General features: G+C 45.7%; 1 protein-coding gene across 1 annotated transcript in view; it reads right to left on the minus strand.

Moving 5' to 3' along the window:
- ATF1 (activating transcription factor 1) overlaps positions 1-22143 on the minus strand; it is a 49440-nt gene that overhangs the window by 16806 nt on the left and 10491 nt on the right. The window contains exon 2 of the mRNA XM_016190578.2: positions 17027-17127. Within this exon, the coding sequence (XP_016046064.1) occupies positions 17027-17119 (93 nt within the window). The 5' untranslated portion in view covers positions 17120-17127. The remainder of the gene's footprint in view (positions 1-17026; positions 17128-22143) is intronic.

A 22143-nucleotide genomic window follows, 5' to 3' on the forward strand; every position in this document is an offset into this window, starting at 1 on the left:
ATGCCTGTCCCTGCGCTTTGCGCCACAAGCGCTTAGCCTGCTGAGCTACTGCCCGACTCCCAGTTTTTGTTTTGTTGTTTTTTTAAGATTTATTTATCACATATGAGAGAGTTTCACATAAAGCAGAGATGGAGAGAAAGACAAGCCAGAGTCCCACTGTGGTACAGGCAGCGCCAGGAGATGGAAGAGCCACACGCGAGTCTAATGCTCCGCTGGTTAAGCTGCTTCCCCAGCCTAAAGCAGTTACTGCCGTTTTTCAATTCAGGTGATTCGTAGCACACTGCAGGAACATCTGGTGACATCTGGGAGTACTTTGTGCTTTCACAAATGAAAAATACTACTGACATCTAGTGGGCAGAGTCCAGAGACGCTGTTAAACATGCCATATGCCATTCCTTACAACAAAGACTTAGCTGGCCGAGTTTTGCTGGTACAGGAAATATCACTTGCTCACTGGGTAGGATGCATGCAGCCCAGGTTTAAGCCCCGCCACCACACAGGAGTGCGGCAGCACTGTGCAGTGCGGTGTCTCCTCTTGGCTCTATCTTGAAAGAAAGGAAGGAATGAAGGAAGGCAGGTATTTCTTGGCAGAGGTGGCACACCAGGTAGTAGAGCACTGGACTCTGGAGCACAAGGTCCCAAGTGTGACATCTGGTGTCACAGGTACCAGTGACGCTCCTGTCTTTCTCGTATATCAGTCTTTAAAAATGGAAGAGAAGGGGGCTGGGTGGTAGCGCAGCGAGTTAAGCGCAGGTGGCGCAAAGCACAAGGACGGGTGGAAGGATCCTGGTTCAAAACCCGGCTGCCCACCTGCAGGGGAGGCGCTTCACAGGCGGTGAAGCAGGTCTGCAGGTGTCTGTCTTTCTCTCCCCCTCTGTCTTCCCCTCCTCTCTCCATTTCTCTCTGTCCTATCCACCAACAATGACAGCAATAATAATAATAAGGGCAACAAAAGGGAAAAAAATAGGCTACAGTGGATTCAAGCCCCAGCAATAACCCTGGGGGGGGGGGGGGGGGGAGGAAGAGAAGGGAGTCAGGCAGTAGCGCAGCAGGTGAAGCGCAAGGACCCACTCACGGATCCCGGTTCAAGCCCCGGCTCCCCACCTGCAGGGGAGGCGCTTCACAGGCAGTAAAGCAGGTCTGTAGATGTCTATCTTTCTCTCCCCACCCCCATCTTCCCCTCCTCTCTCTGTCCTATCCAACAACAACAACATCAATAACAACAACAATAACTACAATAAAACAAGGGCAACAAAAGGGAATAAATAAGTAAATACTTAATAAAAAAAAAGGAAGAGAAGCTATTTCACTTGGAATCTTATATATGCAAGGACAAAGTAAGTGACACATATGTGGGCATAAACAAATACCGTGAACTGGAAAAGTAAGTGTGGTGTTTGAGAATGTCTTTGAATGAATGTTTTAAGATTACCGTACTGTTCCCTCTGTGTTTTTCTTTCTAGAAGCCATTCTCACTGTACACTCAAATCTGGCCTGGCTCTCACAGCATGTAATGCACCTTCCAGCACCAGGCGTCAGGTGTGCTCCTTATTAACAGGTAGGGCAGGCTGGCGAAATAGCTCACTTGGTAAAAGTGATGTTCTGTCATGTGCACGATCCAATTTCAAGCCTGATCCCCATCACAACGAAGGAAGTTTCAGTGCTGTAGTCAATCTCTCTCCCTCTCTCTCCATATAGCTCAAATTAGCTGATAGCTTTTAAAAAAACGAGTCTATAACCTGCGACCTGGGGTCCTCAGACGTGCAAGTTCCTCAGACGTGCAAGTTCAGTGTACCTCTGTACAATCTCCCTCGCCCAGTTATGTCTATTTAGACTCATTTCCTTTGTCCGACCCAAAAGCAAACACTACGTTCGGACTTTACAACCAAATTCTATACAGAATCTATCTCTAGCACCACCACTGCTTCCACTTTGGTCCAAGCTACTGTCATCTCTCATGCAAATTACTGTGAAAGTCTCACAACTGGTTCCCTGCTTCCGTTCCACAAAGTGACCAAAGTGATCCCATTAATATTATCAGCCAGATAATTTTCATCCAGAATAACAGCCAGAGTTACGCAATGACGTGCAAGGGCTCCATTTCCTGTCACCCTCTCCTCCCAGCCCACATCGCGCCTCACTCTAGAGCCCCAACTGTCCTTTTTCCTTGAGAAGCAAACGCCAGCCTCCGTTTCACAGCTGCTGGCTCACGTAACACAAGTGGTGTCTCCCCAGCTAGGTCTTCCCTGACCCCCCCCAAATGGCACATCAATTTCCCTCTCCAATAATTCCTTGTCTTTCCCACCCTGCTTATCCCTCACCCCAAGATGGACGTGACTGACACACCGTACCCTGTTTTATTAGTCACTGGAGCACACTCACCATTCGATATGTTTTCTGTCTGTGTCCCCAACACTACCATAGAATGCGCATCAAAAGCGCTAAGGATTTTGTTCATTACTCGATCTCCGATTGATTCTGAATGATTAAATAAATATGACCAGTTTTACAGAATCTAGAGTCTAAAAAAGTAATCCACACACAAAAAAATCGAGTAAAAAGTAACATTAAAAAAAAAAATACTCAGGGCGTCAGGTGGTAGCGCAGCAGGTTAAGCGCAGGTGGTGCAAAGGTCAAGGACTGGTGTAAGGATCCCGGTTCGAGCCCCGGCTCCCCACCTGCAGGGGAGTCGCTTCACAGGCGGTGAAGCAGGTCTGCAGGTGTCTATCTTTCTCTCCCCCTCTCTGTCTTCCCCTCCTCTCCCCATTTCTCTCTGTCATATCCAACAACAACAACAGCAATAACAATCAAACAAGGGCAACAAAAGGGAGTAAATATTAAAAAAAAAAAAAACTTTGGGGAGCTGGGCAAGTATAGCGCAGCAGGTTAAGCGCACGTGGCGCAAAGCGCAGGGACCGGCACGAGGATCCCGGTTCGAGCCCCCGGCTCCCCACGTGCAGGAGTCGCTTCACAGGCGGTGACGCAGGTCTGCAGGTGTCTGTCTTCTTCTTCTCTCCGTCTTCCCCTCCTCTCTCCATTTCTCTCTGTCCTATCCAACAACGACAGCTATGACAACAATAACAGCTACAACAACAGGGGTAACAAAATGGGAAAAATAGCCTCCAGGAGCAGTGGATTTGTAGTGCAGGCACCGAGGCCCAGCAATAACCCTGGAGGAAAAAAAATGTTGGACTCTCAGATGTAAGGTCCCAGGTTTGCAAGTGCCAGAGTAGTGCTTTGGTTCTCATTCTCTCCCTCCCCCTCATTAATAAATCTTAAAGGCCGGGAGTATGGACCGACCTGTCAACGCCCTTGTTCAGCGGGGAAGCAATTACAGAAGCCAGACCTTCCACCTTCTGCAACCCTCAACGACCCTGGGTCCATGCTCCCAGAGGGATGAAGACTAGGAAAGCAGGAGTCAGGCAGTAGCGCAGCGGGTTAAGTGCACGTGGTGCAAAGCACAAGGACCGGCATAAGGATCCTGGTTCGAGCCCCCGGCTCCCCACCTGCAGGGGAGTCACTTTACAGGTGGTGAAGCAGGTCTGCAGGTGTCTTTCTCCCCCTGTCTTCCCCTCCTCTCTCCATTTCTCTGTCCTATCCAACAACGATGACATCAATAACAACAGTAATATCTACCATAATAAAAAAACAAAGGCAACAAAAGGGAAATTAAAAAAAAAAAAAAAGAGTAGGAAAACTATCAGGGGAGGGGATGGGATATGGAGTTCTGATGGTGGGAACTGTGTGGAGTTGTACCCCTCTTATCCTATGGTTTTGTCAATGTTTCCTTTTTATAAATAAAAAATAAAAAAATACATCAAAAAAATAATAAATCTTACCAAAAAATCACTATAGGTAGTCCAGGAGGTGGCACAGTGTTCAAAGATGTGAATTCAAGCATGTGGTCCTGAGTCTGATTCCTGGCACTGCATGTATCAGAATGCTGTTTCTCTCTCTCTCTCTCTCTCATAAATTAATAAATATGTATTTTTAATCACTATATGGGTTTGAGTCTGCACTGAGGTAAGCTTCAGTGTCTTTCCATCTCTCCTCTCTATTTGGGGGTGGGAAATTTTTGGCCAGGAGTATGGAAGACAGTATAGTGGTCATGCAAAGAAGTTTTCATGGATGAAGCTCCGAAGTCCCAGGTTCAAACCCCCATACTACCATGACCCAGAGATAGACAGCGCCATGGTAAAGAAAGAAAGAAGGTCGGCCAGGAATAGGAAGGCTGTGAAGACAAAGCAAACAAACAAAAACACCACAGGGTGGAAAATACAGCTCTCCAGGTAAAGAATGTACCCTTAAAAAAAAGTCACTATAAAATTATTTACAAATAATAACAATTACTTACAAAATAGATAAAATTTCAACAAAGAGGCAGCACACCAGACTTTCACAACTGATGTTCCGGATTCAGTCCTTGGCACTACCACATACCACAGCTAAGTGATGGTCTGGTCTCTTTAATGAAAATAATCTTTTAAAAAGTACTATCTGATGCAGAAATGCTCTAACTCACTCATCACCAAAGAAATACAAATTAAAACCACACTGAGATACCACCTCACACCTGTAAGAATGGCCTTCATCAACAAAACAGGAAAAGATAAATGTTGGAAAGGAAGCAGAGAGAAAGGAACTCTAATACACAGCTGGTGGGAATGCAAAATGGCACAACCATTATGGAGAACAGTATGGAGAATCCTTTAGCAAATACCTTATGGCCCAGCAATCCCACTCCTAGGCATTTATCCAAAAGAGATAATATCACTAATTCAACGGGATATATGCACCCCCATGTTCATAGCTGCATTATCTACAATAGTGCTGGGAAACTGTGCAGTCACATCTGCCATGTTGTCCCCTCGGGCTATTGCTAGTTCCCACGACATTCTCTGAGCGCCTGTTCCACCATGTTGTGCCCTCAGGACATTGTCTATTTCCCCGCCATAGTTGAAGTGCTTTGGTTACTCCTCCCCCTTCCCATTCTCGCGAAAGCTACTCCTATAAAAGCCCTTCTTCTTCCGCACCTCGCTCTCTTGAACCTCGCTCTCTTGCCAGCGCTTCACTTCGGTGTTCAGACGCAGGAAAGGTTATTGTGAGGCAGCCATTTTCGCTACCTCCACGTGGCCCAACCTGTTTCTCTAGCACCCATCTCTGAGGTGCCAGCGCAAATAAAGATTTGTGTTCCCTCAACCTGTTTCTCTAGCACCCAACTCTGAGGTGCCAGCGCAAATAAAGATTTGTGTTCCCTCAACCTGTTTCTCTAGCACCCAACTCTGAGGTGCCAGCGCAAATAAAGATTTGTGTTCCCTCAACCTGTTTCTCTAGCATCCAACTCTGAGGTGCCAGCGCAAATAAAGATTTGTGTTCCCTCTTCGCTCCGGACCTCCTCTCTCTCCTCTTCTCTCTTTTCATGCAAAACGACACAATAGCAAAAATTTGGAAGCTACCAAAATGTCCCTCCACAGATGATTGGTTAAAAAAGTTATGGGACATATACTCAATGGAATATTACTAAGCAATAAAAAAGATGATTTTACACCCTTTGGGATAAAATGGATGAAACTTGAGAACATTATGCTTAGTGAAATAAGCAAGGAGGTACAGGAAAACTAATGGATGGCCTCACTCATATGTGGAATTTAGAGAACTGAACACACATACATAAAACAAACAACCTCCTCATTTAAAATGAGAAAATTGTGGTCTAGGAGGTGGCACAGTGGATAAAACATCAGACTCTCAAGCATGAGGTCCTGAGTTCAATCCCCAGCAGCACATGTACCAGAGTGATGTCTGGTTCTTTCTCTCTCTCCTCCTATCTTTCTCATTAATAAATAAATAAATAAATAAATAAAATATTTAAAAATAAAATAAAATGGGAAAACTATTGTGGCTACCTAGAGGGGAGGACACAGACTTTCGGTGGTGGGGAAGATGTGAAACTCTAGTCTTATCACTATTGAGTCCTGTCAATAGCAATATGACATGTGGGAGGGGTGGAGAGATTTAATATCTCAAGTTCCCCAACTGCCTAGACTATAGCCCTAAGCACAAATACTAGCTCTTGCTAATATTTATCTTAGATTTGCAAAATGATCATACTCTGATAAGGGGATTGTTTATGGATCTATAAAAATGTATCGGAAAATAAAGCTCTACAAACATCTAAATCAGTTACAGCTTTAGGCCAGATAGGGCAAGACTTTTTGACCTTGTAAGTATTTAAAATATAAGGAGGTTCGGATACCACTAGAAGCTTTCAGATCATAGTGAAGTTAAGTATAATAATACAGATACTGGGAGTCGGGTGGTAATGCAGCGGGTTAAGCGCACATGGCGTGAAACGCACTGGCATTAATATCCCGGTTCAAGTGGTCCAGGAGGTGGTGCAGTTGATAGGGCATGGGACTCTCGAGCATGAGGTCCTGAGTTCAATCCCCGGCAGCACATGTACCAGGGTGATGCCTGGGTCTTTCTCTCTCCTCCTATGTTTCTCATTAATAAATAAATAAAATCTTAAAAAAAAAAAATCTCGGTTCGAGTCCCCAGCTCCCCACCTGCAGGGGAGTCGCTTCACAGGCGGTGAAGTAGGTCTGCAGGTGTCTATCTTTCTTTTTTTTTTTTTTTAAATTTTTTTTGAATTTTATTTATTTATTCCCTTTTGTTGCCCTTGTTGATTTATTGTTGTAGTTATTATTGTTGTTGTCGTCGTTGTTGGATAGGACAGAGAGAAATGGAGAGAGGAGGGGAAGACAGAGAGGAGGAGGGAAAGATAGACACCTGCAGACCTGCTTCACCGCCTGTGAAGCGACTCCCCTGCAGGTGGGGAGCCGGGGTTCAAACCAGGATCCTTATGCCGGTCGTTGTGCTTTGCGCCATCTGCGCTTAACCCGCTGCGCTACAGCCCGACTCCCCTTGGTGTCTATCTTTCTCTCCCCCTCTCTAGCTTCCCCTCCTCTCTCCATTTCTCTCTCTTCTATCCAACAATGACATCAATAACAACAATAGTAATAACAACAAAACAAGGGCAACAAAAGGAAAAATGAATAAAAAAATAATAACACAGATACTTAGCTCCCTAATTAACCTGGCTATAATAATTAATTACTGATATTTTAACTTCTTCTAAGACTATAAGAAACCCCTTGCATCCTCTTTAAGACCCGCATTTCTCCCAGTCCTGGTCCCTCTAGGATATGGCCATACTCCTTGAAATTCCTTTTGTATGATTCCTTACCACCACATCAACCCTGTCAGTGTTAACCAAATCGCTACTGGTGCTGCCACCCTGCATTATGCTGCTATTGAAATCCTACTGTGGACTGTCACCTGAGATACCAGCCTGAGAAGTCAACCTCGCAACTCTTCAAATGTGGCGCTCCACTCTGACACCACTCTCTCAGACAGCATTCTCATCCAACCTCAGGTCATGCTACCTTCCAGATACCAGGCTGCAGAAGCTACCATGACTCCACCCCAACTTCTTTGGGCAGATGATCTCACCAATGTGTCCTGGACCCTCACATCTCCAGTGCTCTGGTCCACTAGGGAGAGACAGAAACAGGCTGGGAGTATGGATTGACCTGTCAGTGCCCCTGCTCAGCGGAGACGCAGCTACAGAAGCCAGAACTCCTACCTTCTGCTCCCCATACACAACCATGACCCACACTCCCAGCGGGGGAGAGGCGACAGGACGAAGATAAGGGGACTCTGCACTCCAGCTCCATCAGCACCCAGAGAGAGAGAAGGAAAAGGAGAGGGCCATAATGGAGGTAGCTTTGATGTCATGAGTGGTTTAGAGGGAAAGAGAGGATTGAATCAGGAAGAGAAGAGGCAACTTGGTATAAATGTGGACAGACAGTTACAGAGAAGATGGTTAGCCCATGTCTACAACTTTAGGGGAACTGTGCTGGATTGCAGTGAGGAGAGTGAAGATTCAGAATTCTGGTGGTGGGAATGGTGTGGATTCAAACCCGTCGACATGTAATTCTGTAATTTTAAAATAATAATAATAATAAAATTTAAAAAGTACTATCTGGGGGCGGGGGTAGATAGCATAATGGTTATGCAAAGAGACTCTGATGCCTGCGGGTCTGAAGTATCAGGTTCAATCCCCCGGCACCACCATGAACCAGAGCTAATTAGTACTGGTGTTTTGTTGTGTTTTTTTTTTTAAAGTACTATCTAGAAGTGCACTTACTTGACTGTAAGTGCACTTCTGGGGAAATCTGGAAAACATAGCCAAAATAACTGAAAATTTAGATCTAAGCCAGGGCGGAGGAGCTATGCAGTGCAGTACACTGGACGTGCACTTGGCAAATCCCCATTCACTCCTGGCACCACCAGTACTCAAAGCTGTGTGGTGCTCTGGACAAGTAACAATAAAAGGGGCCAGTGAAATAGCTCAGTCAGGGTTGTGTCTGCTCTGAGCTCAGGTTCAAGCCCCTGCACACTACATGGCGTAACAGAGCACCGGGGGGAAGCTTCCGTGCAGTGGTGTCTGTCTCCCTCTCTTAAAGGTTTAGTGGTCTGGGAGGTGGTGCAGTGGGTAAAGCACTGGACTCTCAAACGTGAGGTCTTGAGTTTAATCCCCGGCAGCACATGTGCCAGAGTGATGTCTGGTTCCTTCTCTATTTTTCTCATTAATAAATAAATACGAGGGAGTCAGGCGGTAGCACAGAGGGTTAAGTGCACGTGGCACGAAGCGCAAGGACCGGCGTAAGGATCCCGGTTCAAGCCCCCGGCTCCCCACCTGCAGGGGAGTCGCTTCACAGGCGGTGAAGCAGGTCTGCAGGTGTCTGTCTCTCTCTCCCCGTCTTCCCCTCCTCTCTCCATTTCTCTGCCCTATCTAACAATGACGACATTAATAACTACAACAACAAGCAACAAGGGCAACGAAAGGGAAAACAAAAATAAATAAATAAATGAACAAACATGAAGTTTCAATAATGATGATGTGATTTATGTATGAGGAAAAGGAGAGAGAACCAGAGAATCGCAGTGGCACATGTGATGTTAGGAATCACACTCTGCTGCCCCATGTGCCACCCGCCATCTCTCTAAGAAAGTCACAGAGAACGAGGACAAATGGAAAATACATGTAAGCCAGCGGAAATCAGGCTGCGGACAGAAAGGCAACTGGAAGACTTCATTACTGCTTTGCAGTGCCACTGAAACAACTCGGCAGAAACAGCCAAGTAAGTTACAATAGAGTGCACCAGGTCTGAAGTACTAACCCACTAGGGCTTTGCTTCCTAAGCTTTTAATCTCAAAACCCTTTCACAGGCTTAAAAATTACTGAGATTTTCTTTTTAAAAGAAATTATTGTGTTTATTATTATTTTTTAGATAGTGACAGAGAGAAATCGAGAGGGAAAGGGGCGTGGGGGGGAGAGACCTGCAATCCTGCTTCGCCACTCGTGGAGGGGCTCGTGGAGCCCCTACCCCTGCAGGTAGGGGCCAGGGGCTTGAACCCAGGTCCTTGCACACTGTAACATGTGCTCAACCAGGTGCACCACCTTCCGGCCCCTAGATTTGATCTCTAAATACTTGCATTTAAGTGGTCAGGCAGGCTGTGGCAGTCAGTAGAGTCACATTATCACGTACAAGGACCCTGGTTCAAGCCCCTGTTCCCCATGTATCCACAGGGGAAGCTTCCTAAGTAGTCAGACAGTGCCGATGGCGTCTCTCTCCCTCTCCATTTTTCTACCAATAATAATAATTACATTTAAAACTAAAACATAAAAATACTTAACAGCTACTCAAATAAAAATCATAAACTCGGGGAGCTGGGTGGCAGCACATGCTGTAGAACAGACATGTTACAGTATGTAAGGACCTGAGTTCAAGCCCCTTGTCCTCACCTGCTAGGGGAAATGTTACAAGCTGTGAAGCAGGGCTGCAGGTAGGTCTCTCTCTCTCTCTCTTCCTCCTCCCCACCTTGATTTCTCTATAAGTAAATAAATAAAATATTTTAAACACATTACGTGTTTATATATATGTTCTCATGAATATAAGTAGCCTCCAGACAATTAAGGAACTGACATTGTTTACATTTCTGAAAAATCTTATTTGAATTAATGTTAAACAAGAAGATTCTTCTTGTAGATGGGGGAGTGGGCATGGAAGACAGAGAGAGGAGGAGAGAGAGACTGGGGGGTGGATAGATTTAATATCTCAAGTTCCCCCTAACTGCCTAGACTGTCCTAAGCTTTTGCTAATATTTATCTTAGATTTGCGAAATGATCAAACTCTTGATAAGGGGATTAACTGTTCATGGAGCTCTAAAAATGTATCTGAAAATACAGCTCTGCAAACATCTAAATCAGCTATAGCCTTAGGCCAGACAGGTCAAGACCATTTGACCTTGTAAATATTTAAAATACAAAGAGGTTCAGATACCACTAAAAGAGTTCAAAGCACAGTGAAGTCAAGTATATTACTATAGATACTACCCCCCAACTAACCTGGTTATAATAATTATTGCTATTTTAACTCTAAGACTATAAGAAAACCCCTTGCATTATGTGTAAGACCCTCACTTCTCCTAGTCCTGGCACCTCTCTGAGATGCCCATACTTCTTGATTCCTTACCACCATACCAACTTTGTTGACTTCAACCAAATCGCTACTGGTGCTGCCACCCCACATTATGCTGCTACTGAAATCCTACTGTGGACTGTCACCAGAGATAACAGCCTGAGAAGTCAGTCTCGAAACTCTTCAAACCTGGTGAGACCTTTCCTAACACATGGGACTACCTACATCCATGTTAGACGGCATGCCATTTAACTAAGTAATCAGATTAGGCTAGGGTTTAGGGTACTGGATACAGGTGTACACATATCCATAAACAAGCAATTATTTAACTCAAAGTCAAAGTGCTCAATAATGGTTGAAGTGCCTACAGAGGCATCATAAATTCTGTAATTGACTGGATTTAGACCAAATTAGCAGGACAGCCTAGCAGAAAGGCCCAAAGAAGACAGATCCCTTAAACCTAACTTTGGTTGGGCTCAATAAATGATACTCAAAGCCTAAACAACTGAGAGAAAATCTAGGACAATCAGATAAAGAAGGAACTACAAAAGTTGGATAAGTGCAAGAGACTGGCCACTTAATAATGGCCTGTTTGGTCAATATCACACCTCCTGATCATCTGGGGCCCTCGTTAGGGAATCCTTAGATTTCCATACATATATGATGGGCCTTGACCTCTAAAGGGGCCCTCTCTCCACTACCACTGATTGCTTCTATAAAGAACAGCATCTTGTGGGCCCTCCCAGGACCTCGGCTCTACCATAAAGCAATGACGGTAGGGATAGCCCCAGTCTCTGAAGGGAGACGGTAGCAGGTGGATGGAGGTAAATAGTTAATTTTAGCCACAGAATTTTTTTTTTTAAGAGTGGGAGCTATTCCCTGCCCTAATATTCTTTAATATTTATTTATTTATTCCCTTGTGTTGTCGTTGTTGTAGTTGTTATTGTTGTCATTATTGTTGGATAGGACAGAGAGAAATGGAGAGAGGAGGGGAGACAAAGAGGAGAAGAGAAAGACAGACACCTGCAGACCTGCTTCACTGCCTGTGAAGTGACTCCCCTGCAGGTGAGGAGCCTGGGGCTCAAACTGGGATCCTTAAGCCGGTCCTTGCGCTTTGCGCCACATGTGCTTAACCCACTGTGCTACCGCTCAACTCCCCTAATCTAATTTTCTAGTCCATTTCTCTACTCTGACACCATTCTCTCAAGCAATATTCTTATCCAATCTCAGGCTAGCTACCAAACTTAAGCAAAACCACCATAGTCGTCTGGCCCCTGGAACATGCATAAAATGGTTTCCTAGCTTTCTTCTACCCTAAAATCCCTAATCTCATCTGCTCTAATCCTACTTTTTGGTTCCTGTTCATTACCCGTCTTTTTAATTTAATTTAATTTTTTTTATTTTAGAGAGAGAGAAAGACACAGAAACACCAGAGCATAGCTCAGCTCCAGCTTATGGTGATGCGGGAGATTGAACCTGGGACTTTGGAGCCTCAGACATGAGAATCTCTTTGCATGCCCATTATGCTACCTATCCCTACCCTCCCTAGCCATTTTGTCATGCCATCTTTCACACACCAAGTTACAGATGCTACCATGACTCCATCCCAATTTCTCTGGGCAGATGATCTCACCAATGTGTCCTGGACTCTCACATCTCCAGAGCTCTGGTCCACTAGGGAGAGACAGAAACAGGCTGGGGGTATGGAACATGTCAATGCCCATGCTCAGTGCAGAAGCAGCTACAGAAGCCAACCTTGATCCACACTCCCAGCGGGGGAGAGGCGACAGGATGAAGATAAGGGGACTCTGCAGTCCAGCTCCATCAGCACCCAGAGAGAGAGAAGGAAAAGGAGAGGGCCATATGGAGGGAGCTATGGATGTTATGCCTGGCTTAGAGGGGAAGACAGGGTTGAATCAGAAAAAGAAGGGGCAACTATGTATAAATGTGGACAGTTATAGAGAAGATGGTTGGCCCATGTCTACAACCTTAGGGGAACTGTGGTGGATTACAGTGGGGAGATTAAGATTCAGAACTCTAGTGGTGGAAATGGGGTGGATTCAAACCCCTGTCGACATGTAATTCTGTAATATAAAAATAAATAAAATTCAGGACAGGGGTAGATAGCATAATGGTTATGCAAACAAACTGTCACGCCTGAGGCTCCGAAGTTCCAGGTTCAATCCCCTGCACCACCATAAGCCAGAGCTAAGCAGTGCTCTGGTTAAAAAAATAAAATAAAATAAAATAAATAAAATTCAAAAAAAAAGAGAGATAGACTGACTATAGCATGGAGGCTTTCTTCAATGCAGCAGGGCAGGGACCTGCATATGGCAAAGCAGCATACTAAGTGAGCTATCTATCTTGCTGGCCTTCTACTACTTCTTCGTCTTTTTTTTTTTTTAATATTTATTTATTCCCTTTTGTTGCCCTTGTTATTTTTATTGTTGTAGTGGCCTTCTACTTCTGTGTTGGTTCTGTTGCCATGTTGTTTGGGGTAAGGTATCTGACGATAAAGAGACATCCTCAAACATAGCCACAGGTATATACTGGCATATACCCGAGATGTGTGTCCATAAAGGTATATGCTGCAGGGGGCTGGGTGATGGTGCACTGGGTTGAGTGCACATAGTAGTGAGATATATACCAGAAAAGGGAGAAGTGTCAGGGGGCCAGTCGGGTGGTGGTGTGCCTGGTTGAGCGCACATGTTACAATGCAAAGGACCCAGGATCGAGCGCCTGGTCCCTACCTGCAGGGTGAAAGCTTTGCAACTGGTGAAGCAGAGCTGCAGGTGTCACTCTCTCGCTCTATCTCCCCCTTCCCTCTTGATTTCTGGCTGTCTCTATCCAATAAATAAATAAAGATAATTAAAAAGGGGGGAGTGTCTTGTCTCTTTTTAGATAATTTCAGATATTCATCTTTGATATCACATCAAAAGGTTATTTGTAACATACAGTATGAATTTTATGTATCTTATCACTTTAGATTCACTGAATTTATGCACACTGAATAGTTCTTATATCTAAACATGATGTAATATAAGTTAGCAATTTAAAAGTATGTAAGTACTGACAAACTTTTTTTATTTTCTTTTTTGGATATTTTAAATATTTATTTATTTCCTTTTGTTGCCCTTGTTTTATTGTTGTAATTATTGTTGTTATTGATGTCGTTGTTGTTGGATAGGACAGAGAGAAATGGAGAGAGGAGGGAAAGACAGACACCTGCAGACCTGCTTCACTGCTTGTGAAGAGACTTCCCTGCAACAGGGGAGCTGGGGGGCTCGCACTGGGATCCTTAAGCCGGTCCTTGCGCTTTGCGTCACCTGTGCTTAACCCACTGCACTACCACCTGACTCCCCTGACAAACTTTTAAATTCATCATGATAAATACAAATTTTCCAAAATTCTATTTTTTGACAGTTCATATCACTAGCAATAAGTAATACTGTTTTCCATAAAGAGGGTCGGTTATCAGTTAAAAAAAAAAAAAGGAAGAAACTAAATTCTACAATTTACATGCCTGTCAATTAAAATTATTATTTTTTAGAGTTATATATTAACAGGTTGGCTCCCCAGCATAACGGTCATGCAAAAGACTTTTATGCTTGAGGCTCTAAGCTCCCAGATTCAACCTCGAGCAGTGGAAAAAAATATATCAATAAGAGAGAGAGAGAACCAGAGTATCACTCTGACATATGTGATTCCAGGGACTGAACTCCGCACCTCATGTTTTTAAGTTCAATGCTCTAGTCACCGTACCATCTCCCAGGTTGCCTAATTAAAAGTTTCTACTCTAGGGAGTCAGATGGTAGTGCAGCGGGTTAAGCACACATGGCACAAAGCACAAGGACTGCTGTTAGGATCCCAGTTCAAGCCCCCGGCTCCCCACCTGCAGGGGAGTCACTTCACAGGCGGTGAAGCAGGTCTGCAATGTCTATCTTTCTCTCCCCTTCTGTCTTCCCCTCCTCTCTCCATTTCTCTCTGTCCTATCTAACAATGACGACATCAATAACAACAACAACTACAACAACAATAAAAGAAAAAAACAAGGGCAACAAAAGGGAAAATAAATTTAAAAAATTGAAAAAAAAGTTTCTAATCTGGAAAACAATACTACATCATTTCCCACATAAACAAAATCTATTTCCCCCAAAGGAACCCTCTTGCACTAGCAAGTGGGAATATCAATTGGTCCAACCCTTGTGCAGAGCAGTCTGGAGATCTCTTAGAAGGCTAGAAGTGTACCTGCCTTATGACCTTGCAGTTCCTCTCCTAGGCATATATCCTAAGGAACCAAACATATCCATCCAAAAAAAGATTTGTGTATACCTATATTCATAGCATCACAATTTGTAATAGGTCAAACCTGGAAGCAACCCAGCTGTCCAACAACAGATGAGTGGCTGAGAAAGTTGTGGTGTATATATATATATTGGAATACTACTCAACTATTAAAAATGGTGAGTTCACCTTTTTCACCCCAACTTAGATAAGAGCTTGAAGATAAGTCAGAAACAGAAGGATGAATATGGGATGATCTTTCTCAGACAGAAGTTGAAAAACAAGATCAGAAGGGAAAACACTAAGCAGAACTTGGACTGGAGTTGGAGCCTTGCACCACAGTCAAAGACTCTGGGTGGGGCGGGAGGGTTCAGGTCCTGGAACACTATGGCAGAGGACCTAGGAGGGGCTGGACTGTTATGTGGGAATGTTATACACGTACAAACTATTGCATTTTACTGTTGACTGCAAACTATTAATCTCCCAAAAAAGAAATAAAATTTTAAAAATATATTTCCCCAATCTTTTGAGTTTATATGTATTAAAAGCAACGTTAGTTTGTCAGGGAGAGAGTATAGTGGGTCTATAAAAGACTTTAATGCCTGACAGAGATTCCCAGGATTATTTAATCCCTGGCACCACCATAAACCAGAGTTGAGCAATGCTCTGGTTCTCTATCTCATCAAAATAAATAAAATTTTTAGAGGGCGGAAAACATAGCATAATGGTTATGCAAAGAGATTCTCATGCTTGAGGTTCAACCCCCTGCACCACTATATGTCAAAGCTAAGCAGTGCTCTGGTAAAAATAATAATTAATTAAAAATGGGGAAAAAATAAGGGCTGGAGTAGTAGAACATGGTTATGCAAAAACAACTTTTCATGCCTGAGGCATCAAAGGTCCTAAATTCAATCCCCAGCACCACTATAAACCAGAGCCAAGCAGTGCTCCAGAATTTTAAAAATTAGTGGCCTGGGAAGTGGCACAGTGAGAAAAGCACTAGACTCTAAAGCATGAGGCCCCAAGTTTGACCCTGGCATTGTACATGACAGAGTGATATTCCAGCTCTCTCCTCTTATATAAGGCCAGCGCTACTTTCTTTGCCCTGTGCGAGATCCAGGACCAAGTTCAAGCCTGGCTCCAGCAGCACTGAAGGAAGCTTTGGTGCTGTGATCTCTCTCTCTTCCACTATGTCCCTATCATTAAAAAAATAATAAGCTTGGGAGTTGGGCGGTGGCGCAGTGGGTTAAGCGCACGTGGCGCAAAGCGCAGGGACCGGTGTAAGGATCCCGGTTTGAGCCTCCAGCTCCCCACCTGCAGGGGAGTCGCTTCACGGGCGGTGAAGCAGGTCTGCAGGTGTCTATCTTTCTCTCCACCTCTCTCTCTGTCTTCCCCTCCTCTCTCCATTTCTCTCTGTCCTATCCAACAACAAAGCAACGTCAACAATGGCAATAATAACCGCAACGAGGCTGCAACAACTAGGGCAACAAAAGGGGGGAAAATGGCCTCCAGGAGCGGTGGATTCATGGTGCAGGCACCGAGCCCAGCAATAACCCTGGAGGAAAAGAAAAAAAAAAGAAAAAGAAAAAGAAAAGAAAAAAAAAAAAAGCTCTATAGTGGAAATGTGAGGCTCCTGCTGTCTTAGGGTTCAAGAAGACAATGGACAGTTATTGTTATCACAATATTTGGTAATTGGGTTAACTTTGAAAAGTCCCTTTGTTAGGGTCTGCTGTATAATACCCAGCATCTTGTATATAGCTGTGCCACCGGTTGCTTCTGTTCTACCTGGTCTAGGCTTTTCCATGTTCAGTGGGAAAGCAATTACAGAAGCCAGACCTTCCACCTTCTGCAACCCCCAACGACCCTGGGTCCATCCTCCCAGAGGGATAGAGGATGAGAAAAGCTATCAGGGGAGGGGATGGGATATGGAGATCAGGGGGTAGAAATTGTGTGGAGTTGTACCCCTCCTATCCTATGGTTTTGTTAATGTCTCCTTAAATAATAATAATAATAATTAAATGAATAAATAAAACCACTAAACACACTTTGTATTAAACAAAATCAAAGTGAATGAATGGTCTTGATAAGGTATTTAAATCTACCTTCCCTACATCTTTTTTTTTTAATAGCTATGGAGCCGACAACAGATTAATCTGCAAACACAATATTCAAAACTTGGCTGATCTCTGACTTACCTGTTGCACAATATGAGAAATATGAGCTCCTTGAATTGCTGAACCAGGCTGAGGTGCTGTCTCTGAAGTGTTACTCTTGTGGGACTCTTCCATAATCAACTCTAATGGCAGAAAACAGGCGGTTAGAAGTTGCCTTCTAACTTCTAAAGAACTTTAAGACTTTCCCTGTCTCCCTCCCTTTATCAAAGCACGGCCAAACTCAGGGATGGAACCTAGAACCAGAGAGCCTCAGGCATGAAAGTCTTTTTGCATAATCACTATGCTACCTCTTAAACATTTATATTCATAACACACTTGTGCAGGCAATCAGACTGGTTTTTCTGTACTAAGGGCTGAGTTCAATTATCTGCCTCAATATATCCCCATACACTCTCCTCTGGGTGTTTTCCATGTGCGTGACCCTGGTTCAAGCCCCGGCCCCACCCACTACACTGAAGTAACTTTGGTGCTGTGATCTCTTTCACTCTCCCTCCTTCCCTCTCTGTCTCTTGACTCCTGTCTTGTCTTTAGATCTTGGGAGTGGTGGAACAGTGCTGTGGGGGTCTTGTCTTTTGCTCTCTAAAACTAAAGGGGGGGGGGAGTCCACAGGCAATAACGGATTGCTCACGCACAAGGACCCATCTCTGCACCTCACCCTCTCAAAAAGCAGTGGCGCCCTGGGAGGTAACAAGTGGTAGAGCTCTGGACTTGCAAGCAAAAGGCCTAGATCCAAGCTCTAGTGCTCCCCCTTATCTCTCAATAAGAAAGAAAACTTAATGGCAAAAAGTGCTATAGAGTCCATATATACTGATGTGTGCTTAAGCAAAAGTTGCCAACTTGGTTGCCCGCACGAACAAAAATTAATAGCTGGGGCCCAGTGGTGGCGCACCTGGTTGAGCACGTCACAGTGCACAAGGACCCCAGTCCCCACCTGCAGGGGGAATGCTTTGCAAGTGGTGAAGCATTGTTGCAGGTGTCTCTCTGTCTCTCCCTCCCTACCACCTCCTTCCCTCTCATTTTCTGGCTGTCTCTATCCAGTAAATAAGATAAAGGTCATAAGAAATTAAAAAAAAAAAAAAAAGAAGAAAAAAAATGGGAGTCAGGCAGTAGCGCAGCGGGTTAAGTGCACATGATACAAAGTGCAAGGACCAGTGCAAGGATCCTGGTTCGAGCTCCGGGCTCGAACCTGTAGAGGAGTTGCTTCACAGGCAGTGAAGCAGGTCTGCAGGTGTCTTTCTCCCCCTCTCTGCCTTCCCCTCCTCTCTCCATTTCTCTCTGTCTTATCCAACAACGATGACATCAATAACAACAATAACTATAACAATGAAAAACAATAAGGGCAACAAAAGGGAAGATAAATATAAAAAAAGTTAAAAAGAAAGAAAATTAATAGCTACAGTGCAGACAGAAAAGGGATTCCCCCCACCCCCGCATAAACTTAAGTTTCTTTTTTCTTTTTAATTTTACTGAGATAACAAGACACAGAAAGGCCAGAGCACACTGCTCAGCTCTGGTTTACGGGGGTGTGGTGCGAGGGACTGAACCTGGGATCTCAAAGCCTCAGGGTTGAAAGTCTTTTGCATAATCACTATGCTGTCTCCCAGGCCCTTTTATGTTTCTAAGATTTACTTTATTTCATAAGAGGCAGAGAGAAGCCAGAGCGCCACTCTGGTCCCTACTGCCCTGCCCGAGCAGTGAGCTCTGAGCCTAAGGCGTGAGCACTGATGCTCTACTAGGTGTGCTGTTTCCCGTTACAAACTTTGAATTTTTTTTAAAACTGCCATCCACATAAACATGTTTAAATTTGGTAAGTAGCAAGTAAGTACAGAAAATGTTGGTACTAAATTTTTAACTGTCTCATGCAAAAAATGTAGTAGTCTGTCCATGGACACCAACACTCCTTTCTCCAGCATGAAAAATCATTTCTAAACACACAGAGTAGTTTTTGTGATTTTTTTATAATTATGAGAAAGAGAAACAGCATCACTCCAGCATATGTGATGCCAGGGATCAAACTCAGGACCCTCAAGCTTAAGATCTGAGTTTTATCTACTGTGACACCTGCCAAACAACTACACAGAGGGTTGCCTGTGTTTAAAATTTATGGGAGAGGAAGAGAGAAACAGAGCGCCAGTTTAGCACATGTGATACAGGGACCAGACTTGTGACTTCGCGCTTGAAGGCCCAACACTTTATCCACTGCTTCCCCTTCCAGGCAACACACAGACAGCTGAATCTCGACATTTTACTGACTGAAAGTTGAACAGAAAAATAGTATATGCCTAGGGAGGTTCTAAATACTTAAGTGACTAACTGCAGATATACAGGCTTGGTGACAATTGAGAATAAACAGTTACAAGAGAGAGACTAGTCAAATAGAATATAGAAATTGGGCGGAGGGTAGATAGCAATAATGGTTATGCAAACTGACTCTCATGCCTGGGGCTCCAAAGTCCCAGGTTCAATCCCTCACACCACCATAAAGCAGAGCTGAGCAGTTAAGTACTCTGGTAAAAAAAAAAGAACACAGAAATTAGTAAGTCATCTGAGTATAAGTGAACTTCTACTCTGAGAGAGAAGGAGAGGGAAAGGGAGGACACACACACACACACACACACACATATAGGGTGGGGTAGGAAGCATAATGGTTATGCAAACAATCCCCCACACTACCATAAGCCAGAGCTGAGCAGTGCTCTGGTAAAATAAATAAAAAATAAAACACACACATATATGGGGGGTGGGGGGAGGTGTGTCAGAGAAGCTCTCTGGTCTATGTGGTACGAGAAGCGAACTTGAACCTCGATGCTTCCAAGTCCACTACTGTGCCACCTCCCAGGCTACTCATTTAAAGTGTTCATGGCTGCAGTGCTAAGCTCCACCTCAAGCATGGTTTGATCCCCAGCATTGGATGTGCCCGAGTGACGCCCTGTCACATACACGTGTGGTGTGGTGTGGTGTGGTGTGGTGTGGTGTGGTGTGGTGTGGTGTGGTGTGGTGCGGGGTGGGGTGTGTGTGGTGTGTGTGTGGTGTGTGTGTGGTGTGTGTGGTGGTGTGGTGTGGTGTGGTGTGTGTGGTGGTGTGGTGTGGTGTGTGTGGTGTGGCGTGGCGTGGCGTGTGGTGTGGCGTGGCGTGGCGTGGCGTGTGGTGTGGTGTGTGTGGTGTGTGGTGTGTGTGTGGTGTGTGTGTGTGGTGTGGTGTGGGGTGGGGTGGTGTGGTGTGGGTGGTGTGGTGTGTGGTGTGTGTGTGTGGTGTGGTGTGGGGTGGGGTGGTGTGGGTGGTGTGGTGTGTGGTGTGTGTGTGTGGTGTGGTGTGGTGTGTGTGTGGTGTGGTGTGTGTGGTGTGTGTGGTGTGGTCTGTGTGGTGTGGTGTGTGTGGTGGGTGTGGTGTGGTGTGGTGTGGGGTGTGTGTGGTGTGGTGTGTGTGTGGTGTGGTGTGGTGTGGTGTGTGTGTGGTGTGGTGTGGTGTGTGTGGTGTGGTGTGTGTGGTGTGGTGTGGTGTGGGTGGTGTGGTGTGTGTGGTGTGGTGTGGGTGGTGTGGTGTGGGTGGTCTGGTGTGTGTGGTGTGGTGTGGTTGGTGTGGTGTGGTGTGGGTGGTGGGTGTGGTGTGGTGTGCTGTGTGTGGTGTGGTGGGTGTGGTGTGGTGGGTGTGGTGTGTTGTGTTGTGGTGTGTGTGATGGGTGTGGTGTGTTGTGGGTGGTGTGTGTGTGGTGTGGTGTGTGGGTGGTGTGGTGTGGTGTGTGTGGTGTGTGTGTGTGGTGTGGTGTGGTGTGTGTGGTGTGGTGTGTGTGGTGTGGTGTGTGTGAGGTGTGGTGTGGTGTGGTGTGTGTGTGGTGTGGTGTGTGTGGTGTGGTGTGTGTGGTGTGGTGTGTGTGGTGTGGGTGGTGTGGTGTGTGTGGTGTGGTGTGTGTGTGGTGTGGTGTGGTGTGGTGTGTGTGGTGGGTGTGGTGTGGTGTGGGTGGTGTGGTGTGTGGTGTGTGTGGTGTGGTGTGTGTGGTGTGGTGTGGTGTGTGTGGTGTGGTGTGTGTGTGGTGTGGTGTGTGTGGTGTGGTGTGGGTGGTGTGGTGTGGTGTGTGTGGTGTGGTGTGTGGGTGGTGTGGTGTGGTGTGTGTGGTGTGGTGTGTGTGGTGTGGTATGGTGTGGTGTGTGTGGTGTGGTGTGTGTGGTGGGTGTGGTGTGGTGGGTGTGGTGTGTTGTGGTGTGTGTGGTGGGTGTGGTGTGGTGTGTGTGGGTGGTGTGGTGTGGTGTGGGTGGTGTGTGTGGTGTGTGTGAGGTGTGGTGTGTGTGGTGTGGTGTGTGTGGTGTGGTGTGTGTGTGGTGTGGTGTGGTGTGGGTGGTGTGGTGTGTGGTGTGTGTGGTGTGGTGTGGTGTGGGTGGTGTGGTGTGGTGTGGGTGGTGTGGTGTGTGTGTGGTGTGGTGTGTGTGGTGTGGTGTGTGTGGTGTGGTGTGTGTGGTGTGGTGTGGTGTGTGTGGTGTGGGTGGTGTGGTGTGTGTGGTGTGGTGTGTGGGTGGTGTGGTGTTTGTGGTGTGTGTGGTGTGTGTGTGGTGTGGTGTGTGTGTGTGTGTGTGGTGTGTGTGGTGTGGCTGGTGTGGGTGTGGTGTGTGTGGTGTGGTTGGTGTGGTGTGGGTGGTGTGTGTGGTGTGGTGTGTGTGGTGTGTTTGTGTGTGGTGTGGTGTGGTGTGTGTGGTGTGGTGTGTGTATGGTGTGGTGTGGGTGGTGTGTGTGGTGTGGTGTGTGTGTGGTGTGGTGTGTTTGGTGTGTGTGGTGTGGTGTGTGTGGTATGGTGTGGTGTGGGTGGTGTGGTGTGTGTGGTGTGGTGTGGGTGGTGTCGTGTGGGTGGTCTGGTGTGTGTGGTGTGGTGTGGTGTGGTGTGGGTGGTGGGTGTGGTGTGGTGTGGTGTGGGTGGTGGGTGTGGTGTGCTGTGTGTGGTGTGGTGTGTGTGGTGTGGTGGGTGTGGTGTGTTGTGTTGTGGTGTGTGTGATGGGTGTGGTGTGGTGTGGGTGGTGTGTGTGTGGTTTGGTGTGGTGTGGGTGGTGTGTGTGGTGTGGGTGGTGTGGTGTGGTGTGGTGTGGGTGGTGTGTGTGTGGTGTGGTGTGGTGTGGTGTGTGTGTGTGGTGTGGTGTGTGTGGTGTGTGTGG

Source organism: Erinaceus europaeus, chromosome 7, assembly GCF_950295315.1.
Source record: "Erinaceus europaeus chromosome 7, mEriEur2.1, whole genome shotgun sequence".
Classification (NCBI taxonomy): domain Eukaryota; kingdom Metazoa; phylum Chordata; class Mammalia; order Eulipotyphla; family Erinaceidae; genus Erinaceus; species Erinaceus europaeus.